Raw genomic sequence first — 23,773 nt, 5'->3', positions numbered from 1 at the left:
TTTAAAAGTGATATTCGTTTAAATAATAAAAGGTGAAGACAAAAGAGAGATTCGACGAATTGAAGACGCAAACGACCAAAAAGCTCAAAAGTACAAAATACAATCAAAGAGGTTCCAATTATTGATAAGAAACGTCTCGAAATTACAAGAGTACAAGATTCAAAACGCAAAGTACAAAATATTAAATTGTACGCAAGGACGTTCGAAAATCCGGAACCGGGACCAGAGTCAACTCTCAACGCTCGACGCAACGGACTAAAAATTACAAGTCAACTATGCACATAAATATAATATAATATTTAAATAATTCTTATAATTATTTAATATATTATATTTATTTATAAAACCGTCGGTAAACAAAGAGCCAAACTTGTGTGAGCTGTGAAAGCAAACTCCGCGACTCGCGGAGTTTGAAGGCCAAAAGGGCCGCGAGTCGCGGAGCCCCAAACTCTGAAAATCCCTATAAAAGCAAACGAATTCTGATCGCAAAAATCATCTTTTTTTCCTTCTTCTCTCAATATATACGTAATATATATTTATAATTTATATTTTAATTTTAATTTTAATCCTAATAATAAGGGTATGTTAGCAAATGTTGTAAGGGTGTAAGTCGAAATTCTGTCCGTGTAACGCTACGCTATTTTTAATCATTGTAAGTTATGTTCAACCTTTTTACATTAATGTCTCGTAGCTAAATTATTATTATGCTTATTTAATCCGAAGTAATCATGATGTTGGGCTAATTACTAAAATTGGGTAATTGGGCTTTGTACCATAATTGGGGTTTGGACAAAAGAACGACACTTGTGGAAATTAGACTATGGGCTATTAATGGGTTTTATATTAACTAAACAATACCTTGTTAATTTAATATACAAACTTATAATTCGACGTATTTATATATAACCACATACGCTTGACTGGGTACGGTGGGCGGGATATCTATAAATACCAATAATTATTCATTTTACCGGATATGGAACTGGATTAATAGTTAATAGACTTGTTGAAATAGGGGTGAATTACATTCAAGGGTAATTGGTGTAATTGTTAACAAAGTAGTAAAACCTTGGTTTACACGCAGTCGATAACCTGGTGTATTCATTAAACAAAGTATTAAAACCTTGTTACAATTCGAATCCCCAATTAGTTGGAATATTTGACTTCGGGAATAAGAATAATTTGACGAAGGCTTTCGCTCTTTATATTTATGACTGATGAACTATTATGGACAAATCCGTATGGACATATTAAATAATCCAGGACAAAGGACAATTAACCCATGGGCATAAAACTAAAATCAACACGTCAAACATCATGATTACGGAAGTTTAAATAAGCATAATTCTTTTATTTCATATTTAATTTCCTTTATTTTATATTTATTTGCACTTCTAATTATCGCATTTTTATTGTTATTGTATTTAATTGCACTTTTAATTATCGTACTTTTTAATTATCGCAAGTTTATTTTATCGCACTTTTATTATTCGCAATTTCATTATCGTTATTTACTTTACGCTTTAAATTAAGTCTTGTATTTATTTATTATTTTACATTTGATTTTAACTGCGACTAAAGTTTTAAAATCGACAAACCGGTCATTAAACGGTAAAAACCTCCCTTTATAATAATAATATTACTTATATATATATTTGTATTTTTATAAAAGTAAACTAATATAGCGTTAAGCTTTGTTTAAAGATTTCCTTGTGGAACGAACCGGACTTACTAAAAACTACACTACTGTACGATTAGGTACACTGCCTATAAGTGTTGTAGCAAGGTTTAAGTATATCCATTCAATAAATAAATAAATATCTTGTGTAAAATTGTATCGTATTTAATAGTATTTCCTGTAAAAATATAAGCTATTTTATATACTACTCTGCTAAAACATCACCTACCTTCAACACCTTGAACAAGCTGTCCTGTTTCACCAGGAACATTACCCGACGTAACCACCTTTGAAACAGAATCATTAGAAACTTGAACAAAATTATCAGAGAAAGAAAGCGCATGTAATCTATCCATAATCGAGACATCAGAAATCTCGTTGACCCATATATGTCCTTTTCCAAGAGAATCGTTGATCATCGTCACCGGAACAAGCTCATGAATATGCTTAACGACGGTGGTTGAGCCACCTTCACCACAGTACCCACCCTACCCACTATAGTCCTTAAGTTCTATTCGGATACAAAATTGGTCGGAAAACCCCTTAATTCCACCCAAATATACCTGAAAAACGTGTCTGCCTTAGGAGAAAAAGGAAGCACCAAATTGAAATCGGAACCCTTACTTGCAAGGATGGTGGAAAAAGAAGCTAAATCTTCACACTTAATCACTCCAGCAAACATACTCATCTTCATGAAATTCGCAATACGAGCCTTGCACTTTAACAAGAAATCCTTCACCTTTCCCTCAACAAGAGGAGCTGAATCAACTAAGAGGATACATAAATCTAAACCCTCGACCACAGAACTATTAGGAGTAATCGTCACACAGAACCGTAGCCGATCACCACGGCTGGACAGAACACCGTGACGCTTACATGTTTGTCCGACAAAAATTGGTTTTCCAAAAACTTTCGACCCGTTCATTTCTTCAATCGCCGAAAGAGCCTGCTCAATTCCTTTGAACAAAATAAAGTGAAACGCCGAGAGGAACACTATTTGATTTCTTTGATCGGTCCAAACTTAACGAATGCATCTTGAAGAATATTGTTCAAAATCCGTTCCAGTCTTCCGATGAAAATAGTATCGGACATGAAGTAAATTAGGGTTAGGGTAATAGAAAGGGAACGAAGAAACATGAAGAAGACGAAAGAAAATTGAAAGTATTTGAAAGGAATTGAACGGAAAGATGTCACTCCGATTGCAAAAGCGGCGGAAATTGATCGGGATTCAACCGCCCGGTTGAATATCGTTGTTTGATTATATTTAAGATGCATAGTATACGTAGTCTTTAAATGGAAAAAGACTCATATTTGAACAATTTAAATTTGAATTTGTCAATTATGTTTGAATATAATCGTTTTTTTTTCTTTTCTTTTTGTTTGTTTGTTTGTTTGTTTGTTTGTTTGTTATTTTATGATTTATTTATGTCATTATGTGGAGTGCATGAAACGGGTACAATATGGAAGAAGACGGTCATGTGGTTGACATTAAAAATGCGATAGTGATTGTTTTATTTTTTCGTTCTAAGAATGCAAATAATTTAATAATATTAAAACTAATTATTTCTCGATCTAAAAATGTTTGACAATTATATTTTGAAAACTAACTATTTAAATTAATCAACATATTAAAAGTGGTGAAATTTTGAATCGTTCTAGTTTGTGGACTATTAAAATAAAGTTTTAAACGTACTACAACAAAACAAAAAGTAGTCCAGCTTTTTTTTTTCTAACAGCGAATGAGATCATCCGAGGGGGACTAAACCACATGTTGCGATCATTTCCCGTTTCGACTATGCCGATATAGCGATAATAACCCCGCCCCATCGCTACCCGAGAGGAAACCTTGAAATCGATCCAAGGGCACGACCAAGTAAAACCTCAGGCCACCAACCACTAGATCACATCACAAGTTCAAAGTAAATTACTCTCATATTCTCCTTGTTAATGAGAAAATAAATTTTGGTCCAACTCCGTTTAAATTCTTTCACTCATGGACTAAACGGGATGGTTTTGATTTAGTGGTGCAATTTGCGTTGGAGGAGATTAATATTTTAAAGGTTCGTTTGTTGATAAGTTGAAAGTTGTTAAGCTTCGGTTGAAATAGTGGATTAAAGTGTCAAAACAGGTTGAAATGAATCGTAAGCAATAGATTCTTGTTCGTTTAGTGGTGCTAGAAGAGAAAATAGATCAAGGTACTGCTTCCCATGATGATTTCGATGAGCACATGAATATCACAAAGGAGATGAATGACTTGGATAGACTTTTTGAATTGGACTTGTCTCAAAAGGTCTCGTGTCAAGTGGGTGGAGTGTGGTGATGACAACACTAGGTTTTTTCATGCTAACCTGAACAAAAAACGTAACACTAATGCAATAGATGATGTTAATATTAACGGGGTATGGTGCTTAGATCCGTAATTAATTAAAAGTAGTCTTTTCGACTACTTTAGTTCTAAATTTAAACGGGTGGATAGTGGAGTTGTTCTTCAGAATTTCACATTCCAAAAAGTGTCAGATCCGCTTAATGCTCATTTTCTTGATTCTAGTCTATCGGATGATGAGATTAAACAGACGGTTTGGGATTGCCACAGTAATAAAGTGCCTGGTCCAGATGGTTTTACGTGTTGCTTCATCAAAAGTTATTGGGATTCTCTTGAACCTCATATTTGTAAAGAGGTGCAGTTATTTTTCTTGAATTCTTCATTACCAAGAGGGGGCGAACTCTGCATTTTTCTCATTAACCCCGAAGGTAAAAGATCCACCCATTATTGCAGACTACCGCCCTAGTTCTCTTGTAGGTGTACTTTATAAGATTATATCAAATATTTCTACAAATCGCCCCTAGCTCAGGTTATTGATAAAATCATAAGTCCGGAGCAATCGACTTTCATTAAGGGCAGGCAAATTTTGGACGGCCCGTTAAATCTAAGTGAGATCATTTCTTATATTAAAAGGTCAAAAAAAAAAAGATGATGTTATTTAAAACTGACTTTGATAAAGCATATGATTTGTTTGATTGGTTGTTTTTAGCAACATGAAGAGGTGCCTCGGTTTGGGCATTAATTGGAGAGAGTAGATAAAGGGTTGTCTATACTCAGCACGAACATCTATTTTGATCAACGGGAGTTCCACTTGTGAATTTTCGGTTCAAAGGGGTTTAAGACAAGGTGGCCCTCTTAGCCCATTTTTTTTATTATAGTGATGGAAGGGTTGCACATTATGTTAGGTGTTTAGAGGTGTTAGGACATTTAAAAATTTCTCACATTTCTTTTACGCAGATGATGTGATTCTCTTGACTAATTGGGATCATTGTTATCTAGATAATATAAATCGAGTTCTTCAGGTGTTTCACTTGTCATCTGGCTTTCGAATAAATGTGGGAAAATCTAATTTGTTTGTTATTGGTGTGGATCATTATGAGGTATAATCTTTTGCGTTGAATGCTGAGTGTAGGGCTGGCACGTTTCCTACAAAATATCTCGGTCTTTCGATCGGGGCAAACATGAATCATACGATGCATTATCAGGATCTTATTTCTAAATATCGCAAGAGGCTCAGTTCTTGGAAGATTCCTCTGTTCTCTTCTGGGGTGAGACTTACATTAATCAAATCTGTCATGGGATCGTTGGGTTTATATCCTTTCTCGTTGTTCAAATTCCCGGTTACGGTTCTTAAAGAGTTGGAATCATTGATGTCTAATTTCTTTAGGGAAAGTCAGAACGATGTGAAGAGGATTAGCTGGGTTAAATGGGACAATATATTGGCTTCGTTCGATACATGGGGTCTCAATATTGGAAGTTCAAATTCTCTAACTTGGCGTTGATTCTAAAGTGGAAATGAAGGTATTTAGTGGGCTTTGATTCTTTATGGGTGAATGTTATTAAGGCGATCCACTGTTCTCTTTTCGGCAGCACTCGTGTAAAAGGTGTATGGGATAATATTATTTCATCTAGCAAGAAAGAGATGGCATGTAATGCTATTTTAATGATGCGTTTAAGATGAGATTAGGTGATGGTTAATCCATCTGATTGTGGTCCAAATTGTGGTTAGGCGATATGCCCTTGTGTACTAAGTCTAATAGTTTGTTTCATCTAAAACGAGATCGGGATGTGTTGGTCTCTAATTGGTACGCCAACGATATTTAGGTTTGACATTGGCTACGTGAAGACATCGGGTCTAGAAACTTGGAGTCGTTGTCTGTTTTGCGTGATTATCTAATGTTACTTTATACGATGCTCTGGACTATTGGAAATGGACTGTAGATGGCCGCATGATTTTCACAGTTTCTCCAGCAAGAGCTTACATGGATCAGGTCTTATTACCCTCTAGTTCATCAGTAACGATATGGTACTAAATCTTACCCGAAAAGTTAATATATTTCTTTGGCGGCTTATCCTAGACAGACTTCTGAATCGTCTTAATTTATCAAGAAGAGGGTTGGAAATCAATTCTATGTGTTGTGTTATATGCAATCGTAACATTGAAAGTGCGGATCATATTTTCTATGCTTCTTCGTTTGCGCAAGAAGTGTGGCGGGCGATATTTATATTGATTCGGCCTTTGCAATCTTTCTCGTCATGGCAAGAAGTTCTTAGTTGAATCAATACCGGAAGCTCTTCCCCATATTTGAAGGATCGAATTGTTTTCGATTATTGTTGCGGTTCATTGGTTATTTTGGAGGTTACGAAAGTGTTCGTTATTCCACGACAAATCGGTGAAAAATGTAATATAGTTAATCTTGTAAAGGTTTTCTCGTTTTATTGACTTTGTTATAGGGCCACACGCGCTTTAAATTGGAATTTTTGGATTTATTGCCCGTCGTAATACTCTTTTGGCATCATGTTAAAGGGCCGTTTATTTGGTTATCAATAACATTTCAGGCGTTCAAGAAAACTTAAATAGAAAAATAAAATACGTGATAAATTAATTCAGTAATATGATGTATATTTTAATCATTTTTGTTTTAAGTATTAGATAATCTGATATTTTATACATTGCAAATACCGATTATTTAACATAATCAACTTCGAATAGCAATATCTAAAACACATAATTTGTTTTAGAACATAAATCCAAACACCCCTAAAATGATTAAAAACTGTAATTGAAGAGTTGAAGACTATTTTGTGGTCAAAGAAATACAGAATTTCTGAATAAAATGATAATGATATTTCCTAATAAAACTAAAAAAAAATGAGAAGACACTCATTGTTAGTGGACGAAACACTTTCTTTATATGGAGTCCAAATAGCTTAAAATAAGATAATTAAGCATATAGTAATATGAACATTTCTCATTTTAACACACAAAAATCTTGAATAGTACTATGCCGATTTTTTGGGCATTTATAGCTCTTTTCACACTGGGATACAACTCTCATATCCCTTCTGTAGTTCAATCCCGGACCACCGCATACCGCAGTCCGACGTCGGCGTTCACCTACCCGGCGGGCATCTCCACCGTCCTACCTAACCCATCATCTTTCTTCTCTCCAAACCTGCTTAAATCCCCACTTCCCACAAGCACATTTTTCCAAAATTATGTTATTAATAATGGCAGTCAACAAGAATACATCCACCCATATCTTATCAAATCAAATCTATCATCACTTTCTATTTCATACCCATCTATCTTTAGCAACTCTAATATCACATACCAAATCTTCAACGCGGATCTTACCATATCCGTTTTCAATAACCCGAACCCGAATAGGACCCATGTCATATCTTCATTTAATGACCTTAGTATCACTTTAGACATTCAACCCAACTTAAGATTCTTTCTTGTTAGAGGTAGTCCCTTTATAACATGTGAAATCTTAAAAAGCATCAAACTTTACATTTCAACTAATCACACCATTCATGGGTTTGTTCCAAATTCTTCTAAAACTAAGTACAAGATTAATCTTGATAATGGTCAAACTTGGATTTTGTATTCATCTTCACCTATTAAATTAACCCATAATAAGTCCAGTATCCTATCTGATGAATTTGATGGGATAATCCGGATTGCTGTATTGGCGAGTTCAGATTCAGGATTCGAATCGGTTCTTGATACGTATAGCTCTCGTTACCCGGTTTCGGGTCGTGCTTTGTTTAAGGAACAGCATAATGTTGAGTACAAATGGGTCAAAAAAGGTAGTGGTGATTTATTAATGTTAGCTAATGCTCTTCATTTTAAGCTTATTGATAAATCTTTAGTTAAAGTTCTTAATGAGTTTAAATACCAAAGTATTGATGGTGAGCTTGTTGGTATTGTTGGAGAATCATGGGTCTTGAAAACCGACCCGATTCCGGTAACATGGTATTCGATTAAAGGAGTCGAAAAACAATCATACCCTCAAATTATTAAAGCTCTTGTGCAAGATGTTAATGGTTTGAATGCAAGTAATATATCCACAACATCATCTTACTTTTTTGGGAAATTGGTTGCAAGGGGAGCTAGAATGGCATTAATAGCCGAAGAAATCGGTTATCCGAATGTGATCCCGAAAATTAAAACGTTTTTGAAAGGTACAATTGAGCCATGGTTAGATGGTACCTTTAAGGGTAATGGGTTTTTGTATGAGAAAACATGGGGTGGGCTTATAACAAAACAAGGGTCTAATGATTCGACTGCAGATTTCGGTTTTGGTATATACAATGATCACCATTTTCATATCGGTTACTTTCTTTATGGAATCGCGGTTCTTGCGAAGATAGATCCGATTTGGGGAAATAAGTATAGACCTCAAGCGTACGCTTTAATGACGGATTTCATGACATTGGGTAGAGTTGGGAAGTCGAATTCGAATTTGGAGTACACACGTGTGAGAATGTTTGATTTTTGGAAGCTTCATTCATGGGCTGCAGGATTGTTTGAATTCACAGATGGAAGAAATCAAGAAAGCTCAAGTGAAGCTGTAAACGCGTATTACTCTGCTGCGTTAATGGGATTAGCGTATGGTGATACACACCTTTATAAAGTTGGATCTTTGCTTACATCAATGGAGATTCATGGTGCACAAACATGGTGGCATGTTAAAGAAGATAGTAAACTATATGCTTCGAGCTACACGCGCGAAAATAGAGTGACGGGCGTTCTTTGGGCTAATAAAAGAGACAGTGCATTATGGTGGGCCCCAAGGGAATTTAAGGAATGTAGGTTAGGGATAAATGTGTTGCCGTTGTCGCCTATTACAGAAGTGTTGTTTTCTGATGTGGAGTATGTGAAGCAGCTCGTAAAGTGGACGTTGCCTGCGTTGGCTAGAGAAGGTGCTGCTGAAGGTTGGAAAGGGATGACGTATGCATTGGAAGGTCTTTATGAACAGGAGATTGCTCTTAAAAAGATTAGAACTTTGACTGGTCATGATGATGGGAATTCACTAAGTAATATGTTGTGGTGGATCTTTAGTAGGGAATAAGGATGATGACTGGAGGCATTTTTGGTTCAGTCATTTGGTTACTTAACTTTTGATGTTGCAATTGATTTGTTTGTTGTTTCGATTTGGTAGGTAGCTTGTGGTTTCTTTATATTGGGTCGGGTCGGGCCGGGTCAAATTGTGGTCTCTGTGGGAAGTATAGTTTGAGGGCAAAAGCATGTTTGTAAGGCTGAGGTTTTGCATTTGGTTTTCACTACTTTTACATCTTCCACAAGATTTGTTTGGTATGGTGTTTGTAAGTTGTATTCATGTTTTAGTTAGTGCAATAAATTGTCAATCCATATTTCCCATTTTTATTGCCAGGTTACTGTATCTGTTTGTGGTAATATAATGTCACAATTTAATTAAAATTATAAATACTGTAATAAAAAATGAATAGTTTTCCTATTTTATTCTTGAGTAAAGTGATGTTGCAAGTTTTCCATCTCTTCATATACCGGGTAAAATGTTAGTACTTTTGGATGGATGGATTGGATTAATTGCAACAGTGTGAAATTTTTATTTTCTTTGTGGAACAGTTAACATGAATAATGTAAGTGTAGCTCATACATACATCTTTAAATCTTTAATTCATGGACGCAAATTAATAAAGTGGTTCATACATACATCTCGGCCCAAATAAATTTCCAAGTGGGCTTAAAACAGCTTCTATGCATTCAGGACCAACCCTATAAAACTATATTATACTCCAGCTAACTTTAGTTTTTTTTGTCTTCCGAAAGGTAAGAAATATATAAATTTGTAGGTTATTAGCGACGTCCCGAAAATATTTGGTAAAGGGAGTGGCGATGCCATATGCAAGGAAGAGACTCGTAGAATGGCATAGGCAAATCGAGGTAAACCTTTTCGTTAATTTATCAAAAAAAGAGAATCGGATTTTTTGCAATTGCGTACCACATATTTATCTATACCGGGAAATTGAGACTTGATACAAAATAAACTTAGAACACTTTCCTTTGTTTTTTTTAACGACTATTTTGACACCAAATACTCTCATTTGTCACTCACTTAGGAGGAAACTTTTCACACAACATCGCCACATTGGGTACCGATGTGTTTTGAATTAAATTGAGTGACTTATGACATACACCTTTTATTCACCACAATAGATTAAACCCAGAACTTATACCACTTAAACAATGTCTCGGTGGTCTTGGAATAGTCTCCTTTAAAACTATCCCAATAATAAAAGCAGAAAAACTGAAGATAAATTATTTTATTTCTAGCCGACACTATCTGCTTCTTCATTTTTATCTTTTTCCTGATTAATTCTCCATGAAGAATAAATGTTTTAATGGTAGGTCCAACAGTGTCCAGACTACACAGCTAAATCAAATCACATACTATACTATTATCAGCAACAAGTACAACAATATGTTGCATTTCATGATTGGACTTGAACATTCCTTTTACAAATTAATTGCAATACTAATTTATTTATACATTATTCATTGCAAGTAGTCAAGTACTTGTATAGTTGTATATCTATATCTTTTCTATAGTTATGTTATTATTATACAATATATAACGACTCTTAAAATCTTGTTTAAACATATGAACTAGATACAAATCCTAAAAAAATGAAAAAAAAATAAAATCATAATACACTAATTACATTTATGATTCAATATAATAAGCCTTCTTAATGCATTCACTTGAGGTTCAATTCAATTTTGTAATGTTCCTCTGAGCCGATTTTTCAATAAAACCATCTCCTTCCATTTTCAACATTTCAAGCAAGAACTCGTTCCATGTGTCCACCGGGCCGGGCATACACCAATGAACACAATCCGCAAAACTTTTGTTATCACTAGCCGGATGACCATAATGGTTCGGGTGTCCATCGGGCCTCAATATCATCGCATCACTCGAATCCAATAGCCTAAATTTTAACCCTCGGTTTTCGCCTTCTTTTTGTACCGCTTTAAATTCATTCACTTGAGTTAAGTACATTTGTAACTGATATCCATCCAACTTCATCTCTTGTGTTTCAAACGGTCGCGTTCTAACGCAATTTCCTCCATCATAATAACCGCCGTTTTCAAAATGTTGCGGTGATAATGACCTTAAAAAGACTAATCCTGTATAATTCTGTACGTTTAAAAGTGTGCTAAAGGCTGTTCTTGATGCTTTTTGGTACGCATAGTAAACACCGAGGTCTGTAACATTTTCTTGAATGCATAAACGACAACCCACAAGTTGACCCTGTTCGTAGTACATAAATGGTCTATAAAACCACTGTCCAGCCGAAAATACGATAATGTCTAAGGTTTGAACTTGAGATGTCCATCTGTCATCTGCCTCATCTAAATAAATGTTCATTAAACTGTTGCTGGTGAAGTTGTTAGGATTTGGATCGCGAGTTTTAACCAATAAAGGCGACCAAATCGCTACAAGTGTAAAATTGTAAGTAGGAAATAGCCATCTTCTGTATCTTGTATCGCTCGTATTCGAAACGTCTATAGGATAAGCTTCCTGTTAATCATATACATCAAATTAGTGACAGACAGAGGCGTCTATGAGGGTGTGCAATATCGAACCGTGCCCAAAATTTTGAAATGGTCCAAAATAACACTGTATAGATACTTTTTTTTTTTTTTTTTTTTTTTTTTTTGTTATTGGTAGTAGGGAAAAAAGTACAGTCGAAACTTTTTTTAATATTTCGAAACGAATTAACCTAAGTCGGAAGTTATTTTGATAAGTTCTTTTGATATTTATAATGAAAATTTTTTATTAATATTATCTTTTTGTATGTATTGAAAAATTTAACATTTGTAAGGTCTATTTTTATGTCTCGAGTTGTGACTCATAAATTGTTGAGACGACTATGGTATCGGATATTAGAATTTAAATACTTTATAAAAAGGTTATTCCTGACCCATTGTATTTCTTTCTGTTATCTTTTCCATAGATGGTGTAACAACTTTTAGGCGTATTTATTCCAACCCACTTTTGCTTTCATTTTTATATCCTTCTGTTTGTTTTTTTACTTGATTTAAGAAACGTTACTCTGTTATACTTTAAAAAAGACTTCACCTTTTCTTGACATTTTCTTTATGAACAATGAATAATTATTTGTTCTGTTTTTTTCTTCTTAGGTTTATTACATAAAAGCATCCAACTTTAAATTTGTGAAATTAATAATTGGACAAAGACTTCTTTAAATAGTACAACGGATACTTCCATCTATCTTTCCAGCTATTAAAATTAAAATCTACATTATATGCCTTGTTCATTACATATAACTTTGGCTTTTATGTATCATTATGAGTTGTTTATTAGCATAATAATTGATATTAACAGTATTCATAATGCCGTTTGTTCCCATTTCACTTTCTATATCTGTTGCTACGTCTCTCTCGCTTATCTGTGTTTGGCTGTACTTGTATTTATACTTGATATTGATATTAGTGTGTAAATTATAAATAAATCAAAACTTAAGTAATTAACACAATAAATGGTGGTAAAGAAAAATTCATTTCTTGGAAAGCCGTTTGCCCATTATGTTTTCACCTAACGGGCTTTCAGCTTTGCAGGATAAGACTATCCTTTTAGAACCATTCGTCGTAACGACAAATCATTATTTTTGTTGTGGTTCACATAATTTTGAGTCTAAAATGGTTATGGACCATTAAGGGGTCGGTATGGTCTTGACATATGCTTATTTGTGATAGACAAAATGCTAGATAACAAGAATATTACTTATCAATGTACCACCACTTGCTGTTGCAATCAAAGTAAAATAATCAGCCCCACCACCACAACTATATAAAGTAAGCCCATTTGTCACGTTATACATATATGTATATGCATACGTGTATTTGTGTATTGATCTTTATCCTTTAGTTCAATAATTTCAAGTATTAATTAATATAAACCTTCATTATTGAATTTGTTATAAAACCAGTCGTACTATATGCAAATATGCATGGTGAATGGTGATCGGTTAAAGTTTGTTACATACTTCAGATATGCTACTATACTATGAATGTAAACAAATAAGTATTGTAAATATTGAAAACTTACGTTAGCTAACATGCAAACCAATGATTGCATTTGATTTCGTCCTAGCGAGTCTCCAATAAAGCCCATGCTTTTTCCTCTAACAATTTCCAAGAACTCAACGGCGTCGAATTCAGGCAAATCACATTTATTAGGCTGCCATCTCCACCTCATGAAGTCGTTATCCGGCCTTCCATACTTCATACAATTTTGTCGATCATCGATAATGCATTTTGTTTCATTTGTATAGTACATTTCCCTTTCATCATCAAACACCCAACTGCCTTGAAACAAGTTACACTTGTTATCTTCATCGGTTGAGTTCGCTTGCGTTGTAACCGGATTAACTAACCGGAGATCGGAAAAGTTTACAATGTTGAGATGGATTGTGATTAAAAGGGCTAAAGTTATAGATGGAAGGATGAATTGTTTTGAGTTGATGAGTGGTTTGTGAATATTGTTATTATTGACATTGGTTGTGGTTGTGGGAAGTTCAATTGGATTGGACTTCATTGGTTCAAATAGGCCAACATTCAGCTAAAAGGCTCTATATATAGTTATAAATCCACAGTATAAGTGTTTGATGGTGACAAGTATTAGCAAATCATTACAAAATAATTAAAAATGTAGCAATAAAGTATTTGATAATTTTGTAAAATAAGCAAGAAACTTCTCATGTGAGCTGGCTAGCAAATCATTACTCTTTTAAGAACAAACTTGGAGAATAATATTCTAGTTTTCCTTTTTTCCCCACCACAACATGTTATAGAGAGATTAAGTTATGCCAAGATGATGAGGGGTAATGTAGTAATTTACATAAGAGTATTTTAATTGTGTATTGGACGACATAAGTCTTACTAGTAGATATATAAATTTATTAGTATATTTTTAGCATCTTTGTAAGAGCATTTTCTGTATAATTACACTGTACCAACTACTAAACCTCACATGGTTAAGACAGTTTGTACCTCGACATATGTTTTTGCCAGACTTGAATGGTTTGTTTAATGTGTTTACTGCATCGAGACGTTGTACTTTGTACATCACTTTGTGCACATCGAGGACCAAGTACCTTTTTTAAGGATTTAAGCAATACAACATGTTTACTGAAGGTTAAACAAATTTCGTGTACATATTGTTTAGAACAATTTCTATTTACCCTGTTCGTGTTAGAATATTTTAAAGACGATCTTTATATGAACGGACAAGAAGCCTTTAGCTTTAGGGAAAGAAAAAAAAATCCGAGTTTCAAAAAATAAGGTGTATTTTCTTTTCTAAAAGTGATGATCGTACATAATCATTTTCATCATACATTATCGGTTTTTATGTTTGTATATATCGGTTAATTATTAAGTGTTATACATAGAGGTTAACTATTAAGTTTAGAGTTGCATGTGGTTATTAAATTGTATATCAATTTTATATGTATTAACAATGAGAGGTGATACTCACACACCCGTTTTTGATACATACACACCTAATTTACTAATATGTTCTTACTTACAATAATAGTGGTTCAACTTTCTAGATAATTTAAGAATATAATGATAAGTTTTATGGTAAAAGTGTGTATGAATCAAAAACTGGTGTGTGAGTAATGAGTATCACCTCTCATTAACGATTTGCAAAATACCTTTTAAAAAACATATAAAAATGCATAAACCTTATATTATTAGAGAGGTGTATAAAATCATATGGTCAATCATGACACCAGTTTGCCTTATGAATTGAGGTAACTTCCTTCCCCATGTTCTTTATGGCAAATCTATTCCATACATTCATTGAAGACGGCCCCAAGATTTCATCATGTCAGGGAACTTTGAGTAAACTTAATTTTGAAGATATATTGTGAATTTGAAAATTTCTAAAACATATTCAAATTTTGAAAACATGTATCTTCAAGTGTAATTTATGAATGAAAAACAAATAATACTTAATTATAAGGCAGGAAAGTAAGCCTCTCTAATGTACCCCTCGTATAGACCTAAGTAACATGTTTATCTTGATGGGCTATATTATTTACAAAGAAGAAATGGGTTCCTAAATATAATTGACCAAAAGGATGGTGGTAACAAACATTATAATATTTAGTTAATTATTATCCAACTAGTGAAATGATCCGTGAAATTACGGGATTTTTTTTAAACGAAACAATTTAATGATATGTTTTAGATATTAACTGAATGTAAATACTAAACTCATTTATTTTAATGACTCGTTTGACTAAGAAGCTTGTCGTTGTTTTTACAAATATATAGAGACATGTATTTTCACATACATATGTAACGTAATTAATTTCGTAAAATGAATCCATATTTGAATATTAATAATATAATAAATAAATGATAATAATAAAGTTCGCTCAAAGTTGAGTATTTATATTTATATTTTTAATAATAATAATAATAATTATTAGTAATAATAAATGCATTTTAAATTTATTTAGAAAATTAAAATTACAATTTAGGAGAGATTAATATTTCCTTTTATAAAATATTTCGTATTATTTTTTTAATTAATTACCCCTATATACTAATATGCATGGGCAAAATCGTAGTTTCAGTTTTATCCGAATCAAATTCGGCTTCATATACAAAACGACCCCAACTTTCTACTTTTTAGGGGTAAAAAATGTAAATATATAATTTTTAAAAAAACAAAAGAAAATGATTCCACCCGTATTTTTAACGGACCCTATCTTCTCGCTCGGTCCGAGTTAAATTTTTTCGAGACCACCGTTCAACTCGAAAAAATCAGACGGACACAACGGGACTAACTATGCGCGAAACAGACATCGTTAAAAAAACACTAAATAACGGGCCCTATATTCTCGCTCGGTGCGAGCTAAATTTTTCCGAGACCACCGTTCAACTCGATATTATTTTACGAACACAACGCGACTAACTATACGCGAAACGGACATCGTCAAAAAAACACTAAATATTTCGAGCTATATTTCATACATATACGTACACGTTCAACAAACAACCCAACCTACTAGATATATTAGGTACCAAACAACGTATATACAAATATGACCGCGCGTTGAACACAACCGCAGCAACGCGCGGTCGAATTTTTTCTAGTTTTTTCTATTTATTAGAAATCAAAGAATTTAATTACTTCAACTTATGAATACTTCATACTACATTATGTATCAACCAAACAAACAAAGTAATGTAATTAATTCATTTACAAATTGCTTTATACTGGCATTAGATACACCACGTAAGTGTATACGACTCGTGTCGTAGCTGGTTATGCATTTGAAAAAGATTACCCCTACATACTAATATGCATTGGCAAAATCGTAGTTTCAGTTTTATCCTAATGTCGTTTTGCGTTTGCGTTCGCACTATACCCGGCCTCTCAAATTCGGCTTTATATACAAAACGACCCCCCAACTTTCTACTTTTTAGGGGTAAAAAACGTAAATATATAATTTTAAAAAAAACAAAAGAAAATGATTCCACCCGTATTTTTAACGGGCCCTATCTTCTCGCTCGGTCCGAATTAAATTTTTTCGAGACCACCGTTCAACTCGAAAAAATCAGACGGACACAACGGGACTAACTATGCGCGAAACGGACATCGTTAAAAAAACACTAAATAACGGGCCCTATATTCTCGCTCGGTGCGAGCTAAATTTTTCCGAGACCACCGTTCAACTCGATATTATTTTACGAACACAACGCGACTAACTATACGCGAAACGGACATCGTAAAAAAAACACTAAATATTTCGAGCTATATTTCATACATATACGTACACGTCCAACAAACAACCCAACCTACTAGATATATTAGGTACCAAACAACGTATATATACAAATATGACCGCGCGTTGAACACAACCGCAGCAACGCGCGGTCGAATTTTTTCCAGTTAATATATAATTATGACATCATCATTATGAAAAGTAAAGAGTAATTAGCTTAATGATGACATCATCATTTTATAGTTTTATATGACTATATAGATTATGTAAAAAGAGTAAAATTCATAAATAGTTAACTTTTTAACTTTTACAAAGTAATCTCAAACTTTTTAATTTTTACAAAGTAAATACAGAACCATATACTATTATAATTCTTATCATTTTTTTTTTTTTGAAAGGCCAACTTTTATTTATTTACCATTGTGTTAAAATACGTATTAAAATACCTCATAGAGGTTCAATACATGCACACGATTATATGTACTTGGGTGATCCTACAATTGTAACTGTACTATTACACTATCTATATTATTTAAAAATCAATTTAAGCTATCTAGCTGACTTTAGCCAACACCCGTAAAATCATTATTTCCACTCACATAAAATGAAGGATTTATTAACCATTGACCCCATTCAACACTCTTCTTTTTTACTCTCTTTGAGATCCATTCATAGCTCTTGAGTTGGATATCATTGAGGATAGTAGAACCCGATCGAGTTGATCTATGGAACACTTTTTGTTTACGATACTTTCACAACAAATACCCACAAACCTATTCTACTGTTTGCCAAACCAATTTTCCCCCATCATCTCGAATGATACTAGCGTTGCCATTGAATAGATCATCAACGTTTGAACCTGCAAAGTTACCAAAGCCCCACCAACGATAGACTCTCTCCCACCTCAAATGCATACTTACATAGAATTATTGCGTGATCTCCCGATTTCACATCGTCATCGCATATTGGACAACAAACCATGTGGAGGTCAATGCCCCGATTGGATAGCTCAATTTGAAATGTCCCGTTCATATTGATTATAAACGTTGCCTATTAATTGATTTCGTCGCGAGGTTTTGACCTCTATATGAGACGTTTTTCAAAGACTGCATTCATTTTTAAAACAACCATAACCTTTATTTTATCTATAAAGTTTTAAAAAGCATTACGTAGATGATCAAATAATGATAATAAAAAATATACCGTTTACACACGACCATTACATAATGGTTTACAATAAGAATATATTACATCAAAAATAAGTTTCTTGAATGCAGTTTTTACATAATATCATACAAGCATGGACTCCAAATCTTGTCCTTATTTTAGTATGCAACAGCGGAAACTCTTAATAATCACCTGAGAATAAACATGCTTAAAACGTCAACAAAAATGTTGGTGAGTTATAGGTTTAACCTATATATCATCAAATCATAATAATAGACCACAAAATTTCATATTTCAATATACATCCCATACATAGAGATAAAAATCATTCATATGGTGAACACCTGATAACCGACATTAACAAGATGCATATAAGAATATCCCCTATCATTCCGGGAAATCCTTCGAACATGATAAAAACAACATCGAAGTACTAAAGCATCCGGTACTTTGGATGTGGTTCGTTAGGCCCAATAGATCTATCTTTAGGATTCGCGTCAATTAGTAGATCGGTTTACTAATTCTTAGGCTACCAAGCAAAAGGGACATATTCGGCTTCGATCATTCACCCATATAATGTAGTTTCAGTTACTTGTGTCTATTTCGTAAAACATTTATAAAACTGCATGTATTCTCATCCCAAAATATTATATTTTAAAAGTGGGACTATAACTCACTTTCACAGATTTTTACTTCGTCGGGAAGTAAGACTTGACCACTGGTCGAGTCACGAACCTATACAAATATGTACATATATATCAAAGTATGATCAAAATATATTTACAACATTTTTTATTACGTTTTAATGATTTGAGTTTGTTAAGTCAACAGTCCTCGTTAGTAACCTACAGCTAGTTGTCCACAGTTAGATGTACAGAAATAAATAAATATAAATTATCTTGGATCAATCCACGACCCAGTGTATACAAGCCTCAGGCTAGATCATAACTCAAACTATATATATTATTTTGAAATCAACCTCAACCCTGTATAGCTAACTCCAACATTACTGCATATAGAGTGTCTATGGTTATTCCAAAATATATTATATAGATGGGTCGATATGATATGTCAAAACATTGTATACGTGTCTATGGTATCCCAAGATTACATAATATATATTAGAATGCATGAATAATACAATATAAGTTAGCTAGGATATGATTTGTATAGAATTGTTACAATATTTCCCGTAGCTACAACAATCAAAAATATCCAATCTTGTTTTACCCATAACTTCTTCGTTTTAAATCCGTTTTGAGTGAATCAAAATGCTATGGTTTCATATTGAACTCTATTTTATGAATCTAAACAGAAAAAGTATAGGTTTATAGTCGAAAATATAAGTTACAAGTCGTTTTTGTAAGAGGTAGTCATTTCAGTCGAAAGAACGACGTCTTGATGACCATTTTGAAAAACATACTTCCACTTTGAGTTTAACCATGATTTTCGGATATAGTTTAATGTTCATAAGAAAAATCATTTTCTCAGAAGAACAACTTTTAAATCAAAGTTTATCATAGTTTTTAATTATCAAATCCAAAACAGTCCGCGGTGTTACTACGACGGCGTATATCCGGTTTTACGGTGTTTTTCGTGTTTCCAGGTTTTAAATCATTAAGTTAGCATATCATATAGATATAGAACATGTGTTTAGTTGATTTTAAAATTCAAGTTAGAAGGATTAACTTTTGTTTGCGAACAAGTTTAGAATTAACTAAACTATGTTCTAGTAATTACGAGTTTAAACCTCCGAATAAGATAGTTTTATATATATGAATCGAATGATGTTATGAACATCATTACTACCTCAAGTTTAGTAGGTAAACCTACTGGAAGTGATAAGAAATGATCTAGCTTCAAAGGATCTTGGATGGCTTGAAAGTTCTTGAAGTAGGATCATGACACAAAAACAAGTTCAAGTAAGATTTTTACTCGAATTAAGATAGTTTATACTTATAGAAATTGAATCAAAGTTTGAATATGAATATTAACTTGAATAAGAAAGATAACCTACTATAAATAACAAAGGTTTCTTGATCTTAGATGATTACTTGGAATGGATTAGAAAGCTTGGATGTAAACTAGTAAACTTGAAAGGATTTTTGAAGTGTTCTTGAAGTGTTCTTCCTAAGATGATTATAGCTTGATTCTTGAAGTAATTTTTGATGAAGATGATGATTAGCTACTGGAAAAATTCGTTCATAAGTGTGTGTGTGTATGTTGAGAGAGAATTAGAAAGAGAATTGGAAGTGAAATGGAGTGAATGATGAGTGGTGAGTGGGGTTAAAAGGAGTTCTAGTTAGTTGACTAGTTCATAGTAGAAGTTAAAATTGATTAGTCATACATGACATAATCAAGAGTGGAATCTCATGCTAGTTCCTATTGGTATATACCCACAGTAAGTACGTCTAGAAGCTGTGTATAATACGGGTATGAATACGACTAGAATTCTTGATGGAAAAAGAATGGGAATGTAATTGTACCCATTTTCGTTAAGTATGAGTGTTTTGATATATGTTTTGAAGTCTTCCAAAAGTATATTAATACATCTAAATACACTACATGTATATACATTTTAACTGAGTCGTTAAGTCATCGTTAGTCGTTACATGTAAGTGTTGTTTTGAAACCTTTAAGTTAACGATCTCATTTAATGTTGTTAACCCATTATTTATTATATCTAATGAGATGTTAAATTATTATCTTATCATGATATTATGATATATTAATATATCTTAATATGATATATATACATTTAAATGTCGTTACAACGATAATCGTTACATATATGTCTCGTTTCGAAATCCTTAAGTTAGTACTCTTGTTTTTACATATGTAGTTTATTGTTAACATAATTAATGATATATATAATTATCATTTTATCATGTTAAATATAGTGTAACAATATCTTAATATGATACATATGTATTTAGTAAGACGTTGTAATAACGATAATCGTTATATATATCGTTTCGAGTTTCTTAACTTAGTAGTCTCATTTTTATGTATATAACTCATTGTTAATATACTTATGGAGATACTTACTTATCATAATCTCATGTTAACTATATGTATATTCATATATATATCGTCATGTCATTTTTACAAGTTTTAACGTTCGTGATTCGCCGGTCAACTTGGGTGGTCAATTGTCTACATGAAACTCATTTCAAATAATCAAGTCTTAACAATTTGATTGTTTAACATGTTGGAAACACTTAATCATGTAAAAATCAATTTCATTTAATATATATAAACATGGAAAAGTTCGGGTCACTACAGTACCTACCCGTTAAATAAATTTCGTCCCAAAATTTTAAGCAGTTGGAGGTGTTGTCGTATCTTCTGGAAATAAGTGCGGGTATATCTTCTTTATCTGATCTTCTCATTCTCAGGTGAACTCGGGTCCTCTATGAGCATTCCATTGAACCTTAACAATTGGTATTTTGTTTTGCTTAAGTCTTTTAACCTCACGATCCATTATTTTGACGGGTTCTTCGATGAATTGAAGTTTTTCGTTAATTTGGATTTCGTCTAACGGAATAGTGAGATCTTCTTTAGCAAAACATTTCTTCAAATTCGAGACGTGGAAAGTGTTTTGTACAGCCGCAAGTTGTTGAGGTAACTCAAGTCGGTAAGCTACTGGTCCGACACGCTCAATAATCTTGAATGGTCCAATATACCTTGGATTTAATTTCCCTCGTTTACCAAATCGAACAACGCCTTTCCAAGGTGCAACCTTAAGCATGACCATCTCTTCAATTTCAAATTCTATATCTTTTCTTTTAATGTCGGCGTAGCTCTTTTGTCGACTTTGGGCGGTTTTCAACCGTTGTTGAATTTGGATAATCTTCTCGGTAGTTTCTTGTATTATCTCCGGACCCGTAATCTGTCTATCCCCCACTTCACTCCAACAAATCGGAGACCTGTACTTTCTACCATAAAGTGCTTCAAACGGCGCCATCTCAATGCTTGAATGGTAGCTGTTGTTGTAGGAAAATTCTGCTAACGGTAGATGTCGATCCCAACTGTTTCCGAAATCAATAACACATGCTCGTAGCATGTCTTCAAGCGTTTGTATCATCCTTTCGCTCTGCCCATCAGTTTGTGGATGATAGGCAGTACTCATGTCTAGACGAGTTCCTAATGCTTGCTGTAATGTCTGCCAGAATCTTGAAATAAATCTGCCATCCCTATCAGAGATAATAGAGATTGGTATTCCATGTCTGGAGATGACTTCCTTCAAATACAGTCGTGCTAACTTCTCCATCTTGTTATCTTCTCTTATTAGCAGGAAGTGTGCTGATTTGGTGAGACGATCAACTATTACCCAAATAGTATCAAAACCACTTGCAGTCCTTGGCAATTTAGTGATGAAATCCATGGTAATGTTTTCCCATTTCCATTCCAGGATTTCGGGTTGTTGAAGTAGACCTGATGGTTTCTGATGCTCAGCTTTGACCTTAGAACACGTCAAACATTCTCCTACGTATTTAGCAACGTCGGCTTTCATACCTGGCCACCAAAAATGTTTCTTGAGATCCTTGTACATCTTCCCCGTTCCAGGATGTATTGAGTATCTGGTTTTATGAGCTTCTCTAAGTACCATTTCTCTCATATCTCCAAATTTTGGTACCCAAATTCTTTCAGCCCTATACCGGGTTCCGTCTTCCCGAATATTAAGATGTTTCTCCGATCCTTTGGGTATTTCATCCTTTAAGTTTCCCTCTTTTAAAACTCCTTGTTGCGCCTCCTTTATTTGAGTAGTAAGGTTAGTGTGAATCATTATATTCATAGATTTTACACGAATGGGTTCTCTGTCCTTTCTGCTCAAGGCGTCGGCTACCACATTTGCCTTCCCTGGGTGGTAACGAATCTCAAAGTCGTAATCATTCAACAATTCAATCCACCTACGCTGCCTCATGTTCAGTTGTTTCTGATTAAATATGTGTTGAAGACTTTTGTGGTCGGTATATATAATACTTTTGACCCCATATAAGTAGTGCCTCCAAGTCTTTAATGCAAAAACAACCGCGCCTAATTCCAAATCATGCGTCGTATAATTCTGCTCATGAATCTTCAATTGTCTAGACGCATAAGCAATTACTTTCGTTCGTTGCATTAATACACAACCGAGACCTTGCTTTAAGGCGTCACAATATATCATAAAATCATCATTCCCTTCAGGTAATGACAATATAGGTGCCGTAGTTAACTTTTTCTTTAACAATTGAAACTCTTTCTCTTGTTCATCCTTCCATTCAAATTTTCTCCCTTTATGCGTTAATGCAGTTAAGGGTTTTGCTATTCTGGAAAAGTCTTGGATGAACCTTCTGTAGTAACCAGCTAGTCCTAAAAACTGGCATATGTGTTTCAGAGTTTTCGGGGTTTCCCACTTTTCAACGGTTTCAATCTTTGCTGGATCCACCTGAATACCTTTTTTGTTCACTATGTGACCGAGGAATTGAACTTCTTCCAACCAAAATGCACACTTTGAAAACTTAGCGTACAGTTTTTCTTTTCTCAGCAACTCTAGCACTTTTCTCAAATGTTCTTCGTGCTCTTGATCATTCTTCGAGTAAATAAGTATGTCATCGATGAAAACAATGACAATCTTGTCAAGATATGGCCCACACACTCGGTTCATGAGGTCCATGAACATAGCTGGTGCGTTAGTCAATCCAAACGGCATAACCATAAACTCGTAATGATCGTAACGCGTCCTAAAAGCAGTCTTTGGAATATCATCCTCCTTCACCCGCATTTGATGATATCCAGAACGT

The 23,773-nt window shown here is 33.8% G+C and overlaps 2 protein-coding genes across 2 annotated transcripts; one reads left to right on the top strand and one right to left on the bottom strand.

The window, feature by feature from the left end:
* Positions 1 to 6,963: 6,963 nt before the first annotated feature.
* LOC139861474 (glucan endo-1,3-beta-D-glucosidase-like) lies at positions 6,964 to 9,147 on the top strand. Its single transcript, XM_071849866.1, has one exon. It carries the CDS (start codon positions 7,007 to 7,009, stop codon positions 9,080 to 9,082), a length of 2,076 nt encoding a protein of 691 aa, XP_071705967.1. The 5' UTR covers positions 6,964 to 7,006; the 3' UTR covers positions 9,083 to 9,147.
* A 1,442-nt stretch (positions 9,148 to 10,589) lies between these two features.
* On the bottom strand, positions 10,590 to 13,719 carry LOC139862463 (protein trichome birefringence-like 21). Its single transcript, XM_071851069.1, has 2 exons — positions 13,127 to 13,719; positions 10,590 to 11,575 (listed from the first exon to the last, which is right to left on the bottom strand). The coding sequence occupies exons 1-2, from the start codon at positions 13,613 to 13,615 to the stop codon at positions 10,763 to 10,765; spliced, it is 1,302 nt and encodes a 433-aa protein (XP_071707170.1). The 5' UTR covers positions 13,616 to 13,719; the 3' UTR covers positions 10,590 to 10,762.
* Between the last annotated feature and the right edge of the window lie 10,054 nt (positions 13,720 to 23,773).

This window comes from Rutidosis leptorrhynchoides, chromosome 8 (assembly GCF_046630445.1).
Source record: "Rutidosis leptorrhynchoides isolate AG116_Rl617_1_P2 chromosome 8, CSIRO_AGI_Rlap_v1, whole genome shotgun sequence".
NCBI lineage: Eukaryota > Viridiplantae > Streptophyta > Magnoliopsida > Asterales > Asteraceae > Rutidosis > Rutidosis leptorrhynchoides.
This window is presented reverse-complemented; position numbering and strand designations above follow the sequence as displayed.

Coding starts and splice junctions, on each gene's coding strand:
- LOC139861474 (XM_071849866.1), top strand. CDS start 7,007: ATGCCGATTTTTTGGGCATTTATAGCTCTTTTCACACTGGGATACAAC.
- LOC139862463 (XM_071851069.1), bottom strand. CDS start 13,615: ATGAAGTCCAATCCAATTGAACTTCCCACAACCACAACCAATGTCAAT. Junction 11,576..13,126: donor TGGTTTGCATGTTAGCTAAC/GTAAGTTTTCAA, acceptor TATGATTAACAG/GAAGCTTATCCTATAGACGT.